This window comes from Triticum dicoccoides, chromosome 3B (assembly GCF_002162155.2).
Source record: "Triticum dicoccoides isolate Atlit2015 ecotype Zavitan chromosome 3B, WEW_v2.0, whole genome shotgun sequence".
Classification (NCBI taxonomy): domain Eukaryota; kingdom Viridiplantae; phylum Streptophyta; class Magnoliopsida; order Poales; family Poaceae; genus Triticum; species Triticum dicoccoides.
In genome coordinates, this window is record NC_041385.1 from 808477614 (window position 1) to 808494406 (window position 16793).

Consider the following 16793-nt stretch of genomic DNA (forward strand, 5'->3'; position numbering starts at 1 on the left):
GGGAGCTAGTTTTTATGCAGTTACTTTTTAGCGTTTCCGTAACTTATTTTGGGTAGTCTCTAATTGGACCAGTGATATGTTTTTACCGCAGTAGCATCAAGTGGGGGTTTGATTGGTTTGACCCATGTACTATGGTGGTATGTTTCCAGCAAACAGATAGCTAGTCTCTTTGTAGATAATATTATTACCTTTTTGTTAAAACCGTACTGGTATTGGTGGGCTAGCACGGGTTATGTCTTATACAATTCCTTTTTTTATTTTTCTAAGGGGCTTGTACATGCCATGCATGTCTTGTGCTGTTTCCATTTTTATTGTGATTATTTTCATAATATTGGTGCAAAAACAGCTATCTAAACTCCATTTCTTTTTCTTCGTGGTTAGTGGGTGCCGCACAAAACACACATCTTTTGGCGGACAAGGGTGTCAACAGGGATATCAAGCATAGAGAATCAGATATTGTTAGTATTGATGAAGGCAGAGAGCATTTTTTTGTTCTAGATGTTTGAGTCCGAAGATGATTGTGTCAATGTAGATTTAACCAAAACAGAAGCATAAGATAACTTGTTGTTTTGCTCTGTTTTCTGTTCAAGGCCTTGCTATGTTCTTTTTTATCAGCTTCGCAATCAAGAAACTTTGATTATGGATGACATTACTAGTAACAAAAAGTATTTAAAAAAGCAGAAGGTGAACATCCCGGCGAGTGGCAATATATTTGAGTCAGCATGTGAAAGCTGGCAATCAGGTACCATGTTCTGCAACTCACTCTTGCCAATGATATGACCTGGTGGTATGCATCCAATCCAGTCAAGCAGCAATCAAAGCAATGTAAGAAATAAATTGAACACCCTCTCTCCTAGAGATGCCTTCGAAGACATGTATTCAACTGAAACAAACAACAACTTTCTTAAATATGTTTATGAGAATCTTAGGAATTTTTTTGTCTAATCACCTTCCAAAATATCAACAATAAAGCTGCAGGGGAAAAGGCATACTAACTATTATTTCTCACACACGCACAAATAACTCAATCCCGACCTAGATTAAAAGTAGAGTAACAAATCTATGGACGTGCATACATTTCAATTATATGCATGTAAGTATGAGCAAGAATATATATCCCACACTTGAAAGGATCTTCTTCTGAACCCAGGCAACAGCTCATGCATGCATAATGCAAGACATAGTAAACTGAAGAGAAAAGTTTGTAGCATATTCCATGAAAACAATCAGGATGTACGGTCCGGCTGATTTAGCATGAATGTAGAACAAACAACGAGTTTGATGAGTGATAGCTAATTTACCTTCTTTAAATACTCATGTAACCTTGTAACCGATAACCCATATTAAACTAAGAAACAGTAGGAAGGACACGCTATGGTGGCCATCCAATCTCGTATCCCATGTGGGTGTGTTCTTAGGTTTACGCGTTTGCGCCCGAGGAGGATCGATCTCATTTCACATGTGTGTGCGCGCTTGCAGCCAAGGGGAATCCATCAAGCTAGGTTTGTGCACATGCATATCTTGCCGGAAGATCAATCAAGTGTTGCTTTGTCTCATCCAAAATTAATCGCCGATAACATCAGGAGCATGTCGAGGGCGTGCATGGAATTGAGCATGGAGTTGGAGAGGATCACGCAGAGCGAGTGAGATTAAGACGTTATTTCTGTTCCTACAAGTTATTTCTGTTCGTAGGATTAGGGATTTAGTAGTTTTTTTCCATTTACAGAGGGATGAGGTAGGTTTAATGGTGTCAGGTTCCTAATGGTCCATGATTTTCTTTTGAGATGATTACATGCTAGTATTTTTTAGGCATAATTGAACAACTTGCTCGCTTTATTTTGTCTAGGCATATTACATACCTAGGTATATATTTTTTGGCAAACGTACGTAGCTAATGAACCGAGATGTTTTGATTTTCAGCGTCTGTTATGGGCTGCCACATGCGAGGCCCATGTGAAAGGATGAACTGAGTGTGTTTGTATTTTTACAACCCAGAAAGGATTTTGGGCCCTATGAGTTTTTTGCAAGGATTATATGGGTTAATCTACACCGTAATAATTCGGCCACACCAGATGAAGGATTAGTATTTTTTTTATTAAAGTGGGAATTTTTGTGGAGTCTATAATTAGTATAGATAGATAGATAGATAGATGGTAAACCAAACCGATCCGTGAAGGATTTTGAATTGTTGGTACTTCAATGCGATGTGGGTAACATCACATTACTTAGCTATCATGCGTTCACAGTATCATGGAATGCATATTTTTGTGCAACCGGTTGCATGAGCAATTGTATGAGGTCCTTTTGAGTTTCTATAAGCATATAAAAGGCTTATACACATGTTATATTGCCAAGCATAGGCCACAGGTCTAAGCTTATAAACAACAGTGTAAAAGTATAGACCAAAAGTGGGCTTTGCAATATAACCACTATTCAAACTTCATATTGTTGCACGTAAAATAGCATTCAACAATATGAATGTTACACCTTGAATGAAATGAAAAAAGGACAAGTGAACAGTATCATGGGTACATGTCAACTGGACGCGCATATGGATATGTTTGGTAGTAGAGAAACAAAAGCTTATATGCCATAGTAAATCTTTGCTCGTAGCTAGCTACCAAACGACAAGTTAGTGAACGAGTTGCATTCATTTGAATAGGATGTGTCCACCAAACATCCGTGCAAGTGGAAATCATGGCCAACCATCCGTTAAATGGATTGGAAATAATTGCGCATCTGCACGTTGGCAACCGGAGTGCACTAGTTCATCTATGAAAAAAAGGATTGACCAACCAATAGCCAATATTCACATAGAGACGCACGAAAACTGGTCGGTGAGCCACTAGGGATTGGGAGGTATCAAGATATTAACTCAAACAATGTTTAGATGGGACTTTCATCGCCGGATGATTCACTGCGTTCTATATTGTACATCGACTAGCCAGTTCATTCAGTCACGCAACGCCTCAGAGGAGTCCCCTACAAACTCCCCCTCATGGACACGCCTTACAAAGCGAAACTGTTTTTGAAGCACAACCCCATCCACGAGGTGTACGTGCTTCCCCATGGAGAAAAACCTTCTGTGAGTCTCTAGTCATCATCTAGCACGCTGACGAGGCCTTCGACGGCCCACACATCCTGCCCACTGATCTCCATGAATGGGCCGATGCTCTCTGCTGGTCAAAGTTCTTTGCAGAAAAGGTAACCATCTATAGAAATGAGTCTGATAAATCAAATCAGTTCTGCTGGAGTAGGACACTCCCACGTCCATGATTATATTGTACATGTTGTCTTGGGCGTTGATATTGGTCTACAACATATCTGTTCATTCAACCCTTTGTTATATGTATATAAATAACATATTATGAAAATAGATTTTATAAAATCCTAAAGATAATGATATTGGCTTACCAGTATGAGTATATTTTTCAATGTTATGATAGTCAAAGTTACATTTGAATGCACAATTCTAGAACGAAAAACATTCAATATTTGGAACCCAATTAAAATACTCACTTGCTACTTTCTTCATGCCGTGGCTGACGTTGGGGATAGAGTGGGAGGCGCAGAAGGTCCTTGGCATGGAGGCACGCTGGTTCTCGAGCAACCGGGGCACACCACGTTAAAAGTTCTAAAAATATTCAAAATGCAAGAACTTTTGAGTCACAAATTCAATAGTTTGAGAAAGGTAAAAAGGCAAAACATTCTATGAATAGTGGTCCATTCAAATTGGCCCGTTAACGCTACCACAACGACAAAAAAAATCAAGCTGTAAGTTGAACTAGTTGTAGCTGAAACGTTGTGACATGTTTGATACTATATGCTATGTCTATGTTTACTCAATTACTTTCAGCAGTTTTGAGAACTTCTGATATGTTTCTTTAATGTTGGGTCTGTACTCCAGGTACACACGATATATATATTCTCGAACGCGAATTTATCCATTTCTGTGATAAGTAATTCGGGACGGAGGGAGTTTGTTGTTTGGTTAGTTGCCCCTGTAGTATTCATTCAACACTCCAGTTCCCAAGCCTCAGCGATTCTTCTTCCTATCACGTAGCAGTGTACTGAACTGAGCGTCTGATAAACTTTTTTAACCTGTGAAGGTCGTAAGGAAGCAAAGCGGTTTAGTTTATTTCCACCCCAAGAAAATAACAATCTTACTGTCAGAAAACAAATGTAAATGTTCCTAGGAGGAGCAGTAACGAAATATATTTAGCTTATCCACGCAGAAATAGGTTTCCCTACAAATACTACCAACGTATCAAAATACAGAATGTTTTTGCAGTTCAATTTTTTTTGCAATTTAAATTGAGTTGCAAAAACGTCTTATATTTTGGTACGAAGGGAGTACTAGGTTACTAAAGGTCTCCATATACATATCGAACCTAAAAGTACTTCAAACTTTTCAGAACAGAATATTAACTGCCGAAGGAAGCAAGAATGGGGGAGCCCACCGTGAAGCTCATCGGCGCTTTTGGCAGTCTGTTCAGCCACCGTGTCGAGGTAGCCCTGAGGCTCAAGGGAGTTCCCTACAAGCTCGTCCTTGAAGACCTGAGCAACACGAGCCAGCTGTTGCTGTGCTGACCCACAACCCCATGCACCACATGGTTTGTCCCTGCTCCTTCGCGGCAGCCAGCCCATCCCGGAGTTGCTCGTCATCGTCGAGTATATCAACGAGGCCTTCGACAGGCCGCCACTGTCGGCTGACCCCCACGACCGGGCCACCGCCTGCTTCTTGGCTCTGTGAAGCCAGTAGATGATCGGTTGTCTTGTATGGTTTTTTTAAAACGAGGCAAAAGACTTGTCATTTTCATCGATTATGAAGAAGTGAGAATTATCCGGTTAATTAATAAAAAACCGGAATAAAATCTATACATCCCAATCCAGACATGGGCACCACCGGCTAACCTGGCCAAGCCAATAGAAAGCCACATGCGCAAACACCGACAGCTCCGACTATGACGACGCGCATTGCAAGGGAAATATGCAGGACTTGCGCCAACATTGGCCTTCGCAAATGACCACTGAGAACCTATCATCGTCACCACCTGGAGCCGTTGCAACGCAGTTCCGACTTCAGACCAACGAGGCAACCACGGAAGAGCACCTCAGACACGCCGGAAAGATCCAACTACCGAAGCCCATGCCGCGACCCGAGCTCCTCTCAATGCCAGCACTACTAGGGAAAACCTTATACACAGAATCTTAGCAGCACTGCGACACAAAAAGAAGCGCTACTGCTAATTAGCAGTAGCGCGGGTTTTTAAACCTCGCTACTACTAAGTTGATAGTAGTAGCGCGGGTTTTTAACCCTCGCTACTACTAAGCGGTCTCTACCGTGGCCCCCGACACATGCCATAGTAGTAGCGAGGGGTATAAACCCGCGCTACTACTAAGTTGATAGTAGTAGCGCGGTTTTATACCCCTCGCTACTACTAAGTACGAGGTAGGTGAAGTCGCCATATCCTCGGCCGAATCCCCATCTCCTCCCCCAAATCCCTCCTCTCGTCCACCACTCTCTCCTCTCACTTTCCATATGCTCTCACATGGACCTCTTGCCCATGCACCCATCCTCCTCCATGGCGCCGAAAGAGGCCGCCGCCTCGCGCCACCGGCGTCTAGGAGCTCGCCGGTCTTCCACCGACGTCTAGGAGGCCGCCGCCCCGCGCCACCACACCGGAGCACCTCGCCATCGATGACTAGCTCCGCTGCTCCCTACATCACCTTCGTCTCTCCTTCGGTTTTCCTTTTCTCTCTCTCCCTCTGGTTTAACTCACCCTCCCATGTCCATGCCCATGCAGGTCGTCGCCATGGATGACCCGGAGCTATCTGGTATGGTCGGGAAGAGGAGCCCCACGTCACGGCCTGGCTCTGCCATAGAAACGGGCCCTCTCTCCAACAGCCACTGCTGGATCTGGTCTTCCACTGTCCGTTCATGCCTCCAGTGACGCCAATCATCGCTAGATCTTACCACTGGTGCCATTGACAGCACGCACGGGATCGAGATTTTTTTTGTTTTTGAAAGTAATAGCAGTAGCGCGGGGTATAAGACCCGCTACAGCTAATTAGCAGTAGCGCTGTTTGCAACGCACGCTACAGCTAACCATGTATAGCAGTAGCGTGTGTCAACACGCGCTACTGCTACAAGTTAGCTGTGGTGCCGTATCAGTAGCGCGGGCACCCGCGCTACTGATACACCCGAAACCCGCGCTGCTGCTAGGCTTTTCCCTAGTAGTGCAGTATCGTTGCCAAACAGAAATCTACGACCCTAAAATGGCCTCCTCAGCAAAACCACACGGCGAAGATGCAACCATCCACCGGTCTCGAAATTGCAGCCGGTTCTGAGGCGATGCCCCCAAGGAGGAAAAGGACGTGAGGACGCCTTCATCGCCCGATCCCGCGGATCTGAGGTTTCCCTCTAGAGCCATGGCCATGGGGAGAGGAGAGGAGCACCACACAACAAAGACTCTTCCAAGGAAGTGTGCAACGCCCGCAAGCACCACCGATGCTGGATCCGGCCAAGGCCGGAGAAAGCATTTCTCCTGGTGGAGCTCGATCCCAACTGCCCGTACCGGCCGGCCACGAACCACCACCCACAAATCACCGCAGAGCACCGAGGGGAGAGCCTCCCGTCTGCGCCCGCACCCGCTAAGGCCATCCCACGCGGCTAGTCCTGGCCATGGGCAGCCCGGCCTGGCCCGACACTGCTCCCGTGCCGGGCCCGGGCCTGTTGTTTTTGCTATTTCCCGAAGGGACCCGGCCCAAGGCCCAGCAGGCTTTTACGCGTGCGGGCCGGGCTTGGGCCCAAATATCCGGCCCGATGGCTGGGCCGGGCCGGGCCATCGGGCCTAGGTTTTTTGTGTCGGGCTTAGCTAGGCCCGACCCGAGGTATGGCTACGTATATGCACGGCTACCAGGCCAGCAGCTGTAGCGCTGCCGGAACCTGGGCGCGCCCGCCATCCTGCACCATCAAGCCGCCCTAGCCGGAAGAGCGAGGGCAGCACCCGGATCTCACCGGGCAGCACCTCCCACCGCCGCCGCAGTTTGCGCAGCCGTTCTGTATGTCGTTCAGGTCCGTCGGCAGATGGCGGCGAGAAGCACAAGAAGGGCTCCATGAAGGAGGCCAAGGGAAACCTGTTGCTTCTGGAGGGGCAGCTGAAGGGGAGGAAGTTCTTCACCGGCGATGCCAGAGAACGTCACCGGCGGGCTGTCGCACTGGCTGCCCGATGAGTTCTGCGGGGTGACGCTCGTGGCCGACAAAGAGTTCCCCGGTGTATGCCGCTGGGCGAAGGCATACATCGATGAGGAGCACGTGAAGCGGTGGCTGCCAGACAAGGGGGCGCTCGTCGCCATTAGGGTCGGGCCCATAGGTGTGCAAAACGTGCGGTCCGCACAGGGCCATATAATTTGAGGGCCCCAAGTTCTTTTTAGGGGAGCAACTAATTAACGAGCGCTCCTTCGGCAGCCTCGCAACGATCAGCGCCACTTGGCGCGCTCTCAGCCATTCGCCACGTGTCGCGCTCTTGGCGCTCCCTCTGGATTTTTTTATTTTCCGCACGCGTTTTTGGCTTTTTAAACGGTTTTTTTGGGTTTTTTTTTAACGTTTTGGTTTTCCACCGGTCTTCCCTAGCTTTTTGACCAAACAAAATTTTCGGAATTTTTTTTTGCGCAAAAAGACGCATTTTTTTCGCGAGAGTCACGGTTTTGTTTTCGCGAGAGGCACGGTTGTGCTTTCGCGAGAGGCACAGCCGTGCCTCTTGGAAACGAAAAAAAAATATGTTTTCTATTTTTTTTCCTTTCGCTAGAGGCATGGTTTTGCTTCCGCGAGAGTCACGGTTGTGCTTTTGCGAGAGTCGCGGCGTGCCTTCTCGGGAACGAAAAAAAACATATTTTCTATTTTTTTCGTGAGAGGCACGGTTTTGCTACCGTGAGAGGCACGGTTGTGCTTTTGCGAGAGGCACGGGCGTGCCTCTTTCTGAAAGGGAAAAACGTGTTTTCTGTTTTTTTAGCGAGAGGCACGGTTTTGCTTCCGCGAGAGGCACGATTGTGATTTCGTCAGAGGCACGGGAGTGCCTCTTTTGAAAAGGAAAAAAAACCGTGTTCCCGATTCGATTTTTTCGTCGGTTTTTTTCGTCCGTTTTTTTGTGAAAAAAAAGTTTGGCAAAATCTATCAACATGGGATCTAGTTTTGAAGACCTCGTCGCGAGGAATCCAACGACGAAAGCGGTTCGAGATTTGGACGGACGGTTTAAGAGATAAAATGTTTTGATTAAACGGATCTACGAAAGAAAAGGAAAACTCTCAGGTTGCGACAAGTGGCGCACATACACCGCGTCACTTGTCGTAACCTGGGGCAGTTGGAGTGATCTTCGCAAGGAATACTCAACTAATGATTTGGTCTTTTTAGGCCTATAAGATGTTGGTGGTTCCTGGGCGCTGGGCCGCGCTTGGCTCTGGGCCGCTAGCGCGTGCGCGTGAGTTGAGCCTCGAGGCGTTGAGCGTCGGATGGATCATCCGCTACAGCGCTGCTTGATAGTAATTAGGAAAAGGAGATCGTCAACCCGGAAAAAGAGGAAACCGAATCGTCGGATCGATCGACGAATCGCAAGCAAGCGAAAGAACTTGCGTCGCTACAGGCTACAGCGTACAGGAAACATGATCATCCATCGTCGGATCGATCGGCTTCGGCGACAGTTCTTACAACGCTGCTAGATCGGATCATTGGAAACGTGATCGTTGGATCAATCGGCAACAGTTCCAGACTCCAGAACACCGGCAAGGGGCGGCACGGCTACAGTTCCAGACTCCAGAACACTGGTGATGGGCAGCATGGCGACAGTTACTCTGATCTTCTCGCCAAAACAAGTAACCTCCCACTGGGGAGTCCTTTCTGATTAACTTCGGCTCCTACTCCCAATTTCTAATTAGAGATCAGGAGAGTTAGATGGTTCGTCTAATTGCCAAACATTCATGCGTAACCTCCAATTGATAACTGCTGTGTTATCAGTTTAGTTTTCTTTTATCCGTGTTTTGTATCTTGTGTTTCAATAATACTGATTTTAGTCATCACGAGGAAACATCATTCTAGTAAGACATTGTATCATATACATTATAATTGACTTTTTTTACGGTTATATACATTATAATTGCTCGTTAGTTTTTTTTCTCGTAAAATAGGGCCTCATCCATTTTTTAGTTTCGCACAGGGCATCAGATTTTGCCGGCCCACCCCTGGTCGCCATACACTATCTTCTCCACCTGCAGGGAGAGATGTTTCGGTGAATCAGAAGTGACCCACTTATGAGGTCTCACTCTCGAGTCGTTGGTGCTAAAAAAATGGTTATGAGCCGTGGACTGTATGGTCGACATGCTGGCAATGCTCCTTGCTCCAGTTTCATCCATGCTCTGCTTTGCTCCTTACTCTGCTTTCTACTCAAGGATGGTGTCAATGTTTCTCCTTGCTCTGTTTTTCTTTATCAGCTTCGCCATCAAGATTTTTTTTTTGGGACTTGCCATCAAGAAACTTTGATTATGGAAACATATAGAACATATCGATACACAAGTCAAACAAAGTCACTGTCCTTCTAGATTATAATCTGTGTTCTATACTATATTATCGGCTAGCTGCTTAAATAAATCTCTCTGATTGCGTCTGCATCAATCTTAGTGAGCATCCTCTACCTGTCAATTAGCATTTTAATTACAGCTTCCCTCGCCACCAAGCTTCTCCTTTTGACCATAGCAATTGATAAGAACAAATGACACTAGAAAAATGAGAGTTAATAAAAGAGCCCGACCATTCTTGGAGAAGAAGCAACAACACCATTTGGACCAACTCGTATTTATCAATGTCTTATAAATATCTATGTCCTAGCAAGTGATTCTGATATACCAGCCAATAATGGTGGAACCAGTGAAGCTTATTGGAGGCTTTGGCAGCCCGTTCGTCCACCGCGCCGAGGTCGCCTTGCGTCTCAAAGGAGTTCCCTACGAGCTCATCCTAGAGGACATGACTAACAAGAGCGAGCTGTTGCTGAAGCACAATCCCGTCCACAAGAAGGTCCCTGTGCTCCTCCACGGGGACAAGGCTGTCTGCGAGTCTCTCCTCATTGTCGAGTACGTCGACGAGGCCTTTGACGGGCCACCTATCCTGCCGACTGACCCTCATGAAAGGTCTGAGGCCCGCTTCTGGTCCAAATTCTTTGTGGAAAAGGTATTCATGTATAGAGATAGTTCTTAGAATTCAAATCAATTCTGCTAGGTAGGATACTCCTCAGCTCATAAATACTCCCTCCGTACCAAAATATAAGACGTTTTCCCAGTTCAAATCAAGATGTAAAAATGTCTTATATTTTAGTACAGAGGTAGTATATCATACATATTGTGTTGAAAGTTGAATTGGTCTCATCCGTAGAATATACTATATTAATAATACGTATTGTGATTTATCATTACAACCTAAAGATAGTTTTTTTTGCGGGGTCTAAAGATAGTATTTTCAGCTTACCAATATGAATATATTTGTTCACATTTCAATAGTTAAAGTAAGACAAGACGACATATATTTATATTTGTAACCCAATTGAAATACTTGCTGACAATTTTCTTCATTTAGTGCTTGATGTCCCTGTGGCTAGCGCTGTGGACGGAGGGCGAGGAGCAGAAGGTCTTTATTATGGACGCAAAAGAGAACCTCACGCTAGTGGAGGCACAACTCAAAGAGAAGAGGTTCTTTGGAGGCGCCACAATTGGCCTCGCCGACATCGCCGGTGCCAGCCTACTGTCTCGCTGGGCAAGCGTGATGCAAGAGGTCGCTGGGGTGAGGGTGATGACGGACGATGAGTATCCTGCTATCCACCGGTGGATCGAGGACTACAACGCCGACGAAGCTGTCAAGGAGTGCTTGCCGGACAGAAACCATCTCATCTCCTACTTCACCATGATCAGGGGAAAGTGTATCTCCGCGGCCAAGTCCATGCTACCCAATTATCTAGCCAAGAAATAGTCTAATCTGGTAGGTTTTGTCATGCTTGTGGCTTGAATCAACATGAAGATGAGTTAAAAAAAGAGAAGGGGGAGCTGCCGGCAAGTTATTGTTCCATGTCACTGTGCTTAGAGTTGATTTGGTTATTAAGGAATAATATACTTTCCAGTGATTGGTACCAACGTCTTAAATTTAGATTAGGGAAGTACTTGGGTTCAGTCCAAATAAACCTGGGCATGGGTAGCCTGGCCCGATGAACTGGCCCAAACCCAGCCCGAAAATCCAGGGATAGGCAGCGTGGATCCTGGACCAGGCATGGGCTCGTTTTGCTACTCATCAGCATTTTTGGGCTGGGCTCAGGCTTCTGTTTCCAGCCTGAAAATAGCCCGGCCCGGCACTAGGAAAGGCCTAGCACTAGCAGCCAACTAAGGGCATGTACAATGGTGCTATCTTAAGAGTGCCACGTAGGATAAATGATGAGGTGGAGGAGAGAGAACTCGTAAGAAAAGGCTTGTCTTCTCTTATTTAAGATAAGGCAAGAGATGATCTCTTAGCACAATTTGTCTCACCATGTTTTAAGGAATTGCTAGTTATTGAAGATAAGACTAAGATATAACCCATTGTAGACATACATTTTTGTCATCTCTAAATTACATGCAAGGCTTAAGATAAGACTGTCTTATCAACCATTGTACATGCCCTAACATCCTTCTCAGCCTCCCCTGAAGGCCCGATCCACTGAATAGAGAAAAATGGGGAGCCGCGCATGCACGGTCGTGGCATTTCCATGACGCGCCCGTTAGTACTGTTTCGGCAATCTGGCGCACACCTCTTCCGCACTAGGCTGCACTGCACTAACCACCGAAACCACCTCACCTGATGTGATTTGTTACATAGTTTTCCTCCTTTACTTCTTTCTTCTTTTCTTTTGTTGGAACTGTTTTGTTCGGTTTTTCTTCATCCTTTTCTTTCTTCTTCATTTTCCATTTTTTCTTTTTCTTTTGCTAAATGCATGATTTTTTTTTCAAAATAAATGAACTTTTTCAAAATCAAAAAACCATTTTTCAAAATGAATGAGATTTTTTCAATTTGAGTTTTTTTTTCAAAATTGCTCTATTTTTTTGAAAATTGATGATTTTTTTAAAATCGATGAATATTTTCATAATTCCTATTTTTGTATTTTTGTGATTTATTTCAATTTCGTGAACTTTTTAGAACCCACAAACATTTAATAAATCCATGTATTTCACAAACATATTCAAAAGTGCAAAAACCGGAGGCCAGTTTTTTTTTCCTAAACCAGCATGACAACACAATCGAAGAAATGTGAGCAAGCAAGTCGATTGAGCGAATGAAGCGGGAGCGAGTGTGTGAGTGATAGTTTAATGTGCCGGCGCATGAAGGGGAATCACTACACCACGACACTACAATAACAACACGCATCTGTTGGCATAAGTGCACATTAGCGACACATTGTCTGCACAAAACAACACCGACACATCAAATTGTCAAAGTTGCTCTAGAGGGACAATGTTCTATCTGTCGGTAATGCTTAAAGGTGTGCAGACATATAATGTGTCGGCGTATATCTTTTTGCTGTTAGATTATCCGTCGTTGTTACGCCGCGATAGAAAAAGTGTCGGCGTAAGTTTGGTCCTGGCCCACTTATGTTGGGCCATGCGGGATAAGTTGCGCGCGAGAGACTGCAAAATTTTGGCTAAGCCCATCTTATCTCTTTCTCTGCCCGGCCACTCCTTCTGTTTCTCCCACGCCACACACTCTCCCACCTAAACCTAAACCTAGGTCACCTGCCGCCGCCGCCTGACTTGCCAGCCGATTTGCTCGCGTTGTTGCCGTCTCTCCCACCACCAGCGGTGCCTCCCAAATCCTCCTTCTAGCATGTGGTGCTTCCCCATGTTCCAACCCCAAGGTGATGCCTTAACAGAAGGCATGACAGGAGAAGAGGAAGGGAGATCCACCGCGAGCGAAGAAGGCCGGGCGGCGACCATGGCACGCCCAGATCGGCCAGCGCCGTCGACGTCGAGCTCCTCTGCTCCCAGTGCCAGATCCGCCTCGGGCTCCATCTCCACAACCACGCACCTACAGCCGCCATGGAAGGTCTCCTCCCCGCCCCTATCTCCCCCGGACTGTTGGTTAGTCTTGTTTTGGCCGCTCGCCTCCCTGATGTGGTTTCCTCACGCGCGCGCAGGTGCTCTGCGTGCTTGCTTCTTCCCTTCCTGGGACGCCGCTGCTCCGACGCCATGGACAAATGTAATAATTTGTCTTCTCTCCCCTTCTTCTCGTCTCCTTCCTCCGGCCTGTATTTGCTTACTGCACCACAATAATTATTTCTTCAGAGAGGAGAAGAGGACAGGTCCTGGAATCCAAATTTCCTTCATGAACAAATGAAGCACAATCCTTTGCAGTAGCTAAAGTTTCAGACTGGATAAATTACATTGCAGCACCTGAAGTTTCAGACTGAATATATTATGTTGGCCACCTGTATTTGGAAAATTTACCCGATGTAGCATGTACATTTAGTTTCCTAGAAGGCCATTGCACTTGTCGTTAATTAGCAACTCACATTACAAAAGTGCCAGTGGAAATTTTTGAAATTAGTAGTGAAGTTTGCATCTTTGTAACAGAACATGTTATACGGTCAATATTAACCATAAAAATTGGACTCTGTATGTAGTGTATGGGAAGTTTTAAGTGATTATGCGAATATGCTTTTCCTTCAGTTGTGCATCAGATTTCACAATCAATATTTATTTATTTTAGAGACTGGAAAATGAAGAGAGAGATTATGGGGTGTGGTGGCCATTAGTTGCTTCCGCTGTATGTTGACCTACTTGCCTTTCCTTTCGTTATACATGCAGCCAAAATTTATGGGGGGTGTTATATAGGCTGGCAACTGATTATATTGTAGACCATCTGCTCGCAGCTTGTCTAGGATTGTTGTTATTGCTTCAGGGTTCATATGAAACATATTTCACTTTTGATAATTTGGACATGTTATTTCCTAAGTGCTAGCTCCAAAACAGGACATTAAAATCTTAGTTTCACATTGGATGTTTGGAACATCAATTGAGTATCCTTAGTAATAAACAGAAACCATATTCTCAATAAACTTATATTTATTGTTGAACGTGCCTTTTTCTTTTGAAATGATAATTATTACTTAGCATGTGATGTTGCTTAGTAATAAACTAAACCATATTTTAGTGTTTTCATTTTCCTCAATTACCAAGTTTAACATCCACCTTTTTTATCTAATACACTCCATTATACTCAAATATGTTCTTTACAACCCACATGTGTTGCATTTTTTCTGCTAACAGGAGAGTACCACATTTGTGTAGACTTTCATTTCTTACATTCGTTACTTTCAGCCACTGAACAAACCAAGGTATAGAAATACAAACACGGAAAAGGCTACCTGTTGGCTGTGGGTGCTGAGCTGACGAACAGTGTGGAAGAAGAAAGTGTGATCTTGGCAGCGGCCCATGAAGCTTTTTTTCTTCTTTGCATGTTGATCACTACTACACTGTTCAGGTTCTTAATCAAGGTAGTAGTAAATTCTCCGTGTTTTCCTCTGTACAAATTTCGACTTGTTTGATGTTCTTTAATTTTATTTCTCCTAATCAATCATCTAAGTTCCCAATGAAAGTAGCTTTGTGTGTGTGTGTGTGTCATCATGCTTCATTTACTTCTATCGCTAAGTTTCAGTTATCTCAATATGACCACTATGAAAGCCAGGCGATGTTTGCTTGAGAAAATAGTGTAATAAACAGAGATTCTTTGTGTTGCAAATAATTCCATATACCGAAAGAACAACTCAACCCAGTTTGCATGCAGCTGGCACATATATTCACCAGAAACTGATTGACTATGATTGTGGGTCGCAAGCAAAGGAATGCTAACCGCGGTGGTGGTGGTGATTGAAGAGCCCTTAATCAATTCGGCCCTGTAGATTGGAGCAGCAACCTGGGATATTGCACCATCTAGCTCCGTCTATCTGATTCATCTTCTTTTCTTGGTCTATCAATTGGAGGAATCTACAGGTATGTGCTGCATGTTTTCTGCTAACAGGAGAGCAACATATTTGTGAAGACTTTCGTTTCTTGTTTACTTTCAGTCTGTCATAATTTTTTAACTGAAGACATATTATTGTTAGTTGGATGAGAGCTGGTGCTATACTGCCATTAGATAGACTAGGGTGCAAACTCTCTTAATCTGTGCAAATAACAGTGCAAACCAACCTCGTATTCTTTGAGGAACAAACTGATATTATGGTTACAGTTTTTAACAGAAGCAAGGAATCTTAGTAAGCATTATATATTGATGTTACATGGTTTGCTGCACCTTAGGACCATCAGCTAGGCGTGGCCTTACAAAATACGTTCATTATCTGGCCAACCATTCTTCCTTTTGCTACCTGAACTGACAACAAGCATTGTAGTAACGTGATGTTTATGTCAATCCCAGATTCGTGAATATGTTCCTGACCTCGCACAATCGATAGTCGGTCTGATCTCGTCCTCCAATGACCAAGAGTTCCGAGACGAATGTGTGGTGCCCCTCGCGTAACATAGGTGAGATGATCTTGCACTCACCTTTAATTATATTTTCCCTACAGTCTTCTATGTGTAATATTGGCACTACATTAATGTAATTTCTATTATATTCATGTTGTAAAGAACGGCTTCAGCATCATAGGGTGTGCAATAATAAGAGCAAAATTTATCATCCAATTCACATAGAAAATTCAGTATCAAATGTACTTAAACACACTCTGTTCACAGTTAGACCTGTTTGTCAATGTATTTTGTCGCTTTTTATTTACCCCCTTGTTGTACTCCTTTCTCATCACTGTATTTGTCCATCAGCCATCCCTTCTTTTCCCTTGTGCTTCCCTATTTTTTCTGGTCTTCTTCAAATCTCTAAAGTTACAGTAAGAACCTTATTACCGATGCCTTAGAACAAATATGATTGCTTAAGAATGGGCGCATAATTTTTATAGTAAGCCATGTCATATGGTAGGAGGTAGCGTGGCTTTGGTTTATTTTCTGATAAGGATATCTTATGTAACCAAACTGTTTGCAATATCTTCTAGTTTTTAGATATTGTTTTAGATCTTTGGGATCATTGGCAACTCGCAAGTTTGAACAAACTATCATTTCTATGATTGCTGAAACATAGATGTTGTTTTTTGCAGGGACATGGCAGAAAGTAGCAAGTCCACAAGTTGATCTAAGATGTTCCGGTGATCGCTTTTGTTCATAACATGGTAGATACATTTTGTTCATATGGAAGTTGATGCCGGCTTGGTGATTGAAGGATTGGTCTCTTTCATAATACTCCCTCTGTACCTAAATACTTGTAGTTGGGGGAAACTTGACACGTCTTGTATGTCGACTTATGTATTACCTTCATGGTTGTAGCAAACTTGAGTGAAGATAACAAATGTTCAATATATGCTGAATAAATGTACTAGTGAATGGTGTCTTGTGATGAATAGAAGAGTGCAATTATTTGTATATGTATTGTGCACCGAACATGAGTTGAATACTACGAATGTAATTTTATTGAAAATATGGTGCAAATGCATTTTGTGCTGAAATGTAGAGCCCTGGCAGCAAAAGTGTTGGTAGAAGTATTGGACGTCCCACTATGTGTCGGCATAGCACATTAACAGACAAACTGTCGGCATAACAATGGACGTTGCACTATGTGTCGGCATAGCATGGTGTCAGATGATCTGTCGGTATAGCATAGTCTGTCGCTATAGAATTGTCTGTCG

The 16793-nt window shown here is 44.2% G+C and overlaps 1 protein-coding gene and 2 long non-coding RNA genes across 3 annotated transcripts; all 3 read left to right on the forward strand.

Moving 5' to 3' along the window:
* Positions 1-9882: 9882 nt before the first annotated feature.
* On the forward strand, positions 9883-11162 carry LOC119282374 (probable glutathione S-transferase). The gene is made up of 2 exons (XM_037562619.1): positions 9883-10219; positions 10622-11162. The coding sequence occupies exons 1-2, from the start codon at positions 9908-9910 to the stop codon at positions 11009-11011; spliced, it is 702 nt and encodes a 233-aa protein (XP_037418516.1). The 5' UTR covers positions 9883-9907; the 3' UTR covers positions 11012-11162.
* A 1596-nt stretch (positions 11163-12758) lies between these two features.
* On the forward strand, positions 12759-13732 carry LOC119282375. The gene is made up of 3 exons (XR_005138725.1): positions 12759-13108; positions 13200-13261; positions 13348-13732. It is a non-coding gene; the product is annotated as an uncharacterized LOC119282375 (long non-coding RNA).
* Positions 13733-14835: 1103 nt separating this feature from the next.
* Positions 14836-16464, forward strand: LOC119282377. The gene is made up of 3 exons (XR_005138726.1): positions 14836-15054; positions 15479-15585; positions 16209-16464. It is a non-coding gene; the product is annotated as an uncharacterized LOC119282377 (long non-coding RNA).
* The last annotated feature ends 329 nt before the right edge of the window (positions 16465-16793 follow it).

Coding starts and splice junctions, on each gene's coding strand:
- LOC119282374 (XM_037562619.1), top strand. CDS start 9,908: ATGGTGGAACCAGTGAAGCTTATTGGAGGCTTTGGCAGCCCGTTCGTC. Junction 10,220..10,621: donor CCAAATTCTTTGTGGAAAAG/GTATTCATGTAT, acceptor TTCTTCATTTAG/TGCTTGATGTCCCTGTGGCT.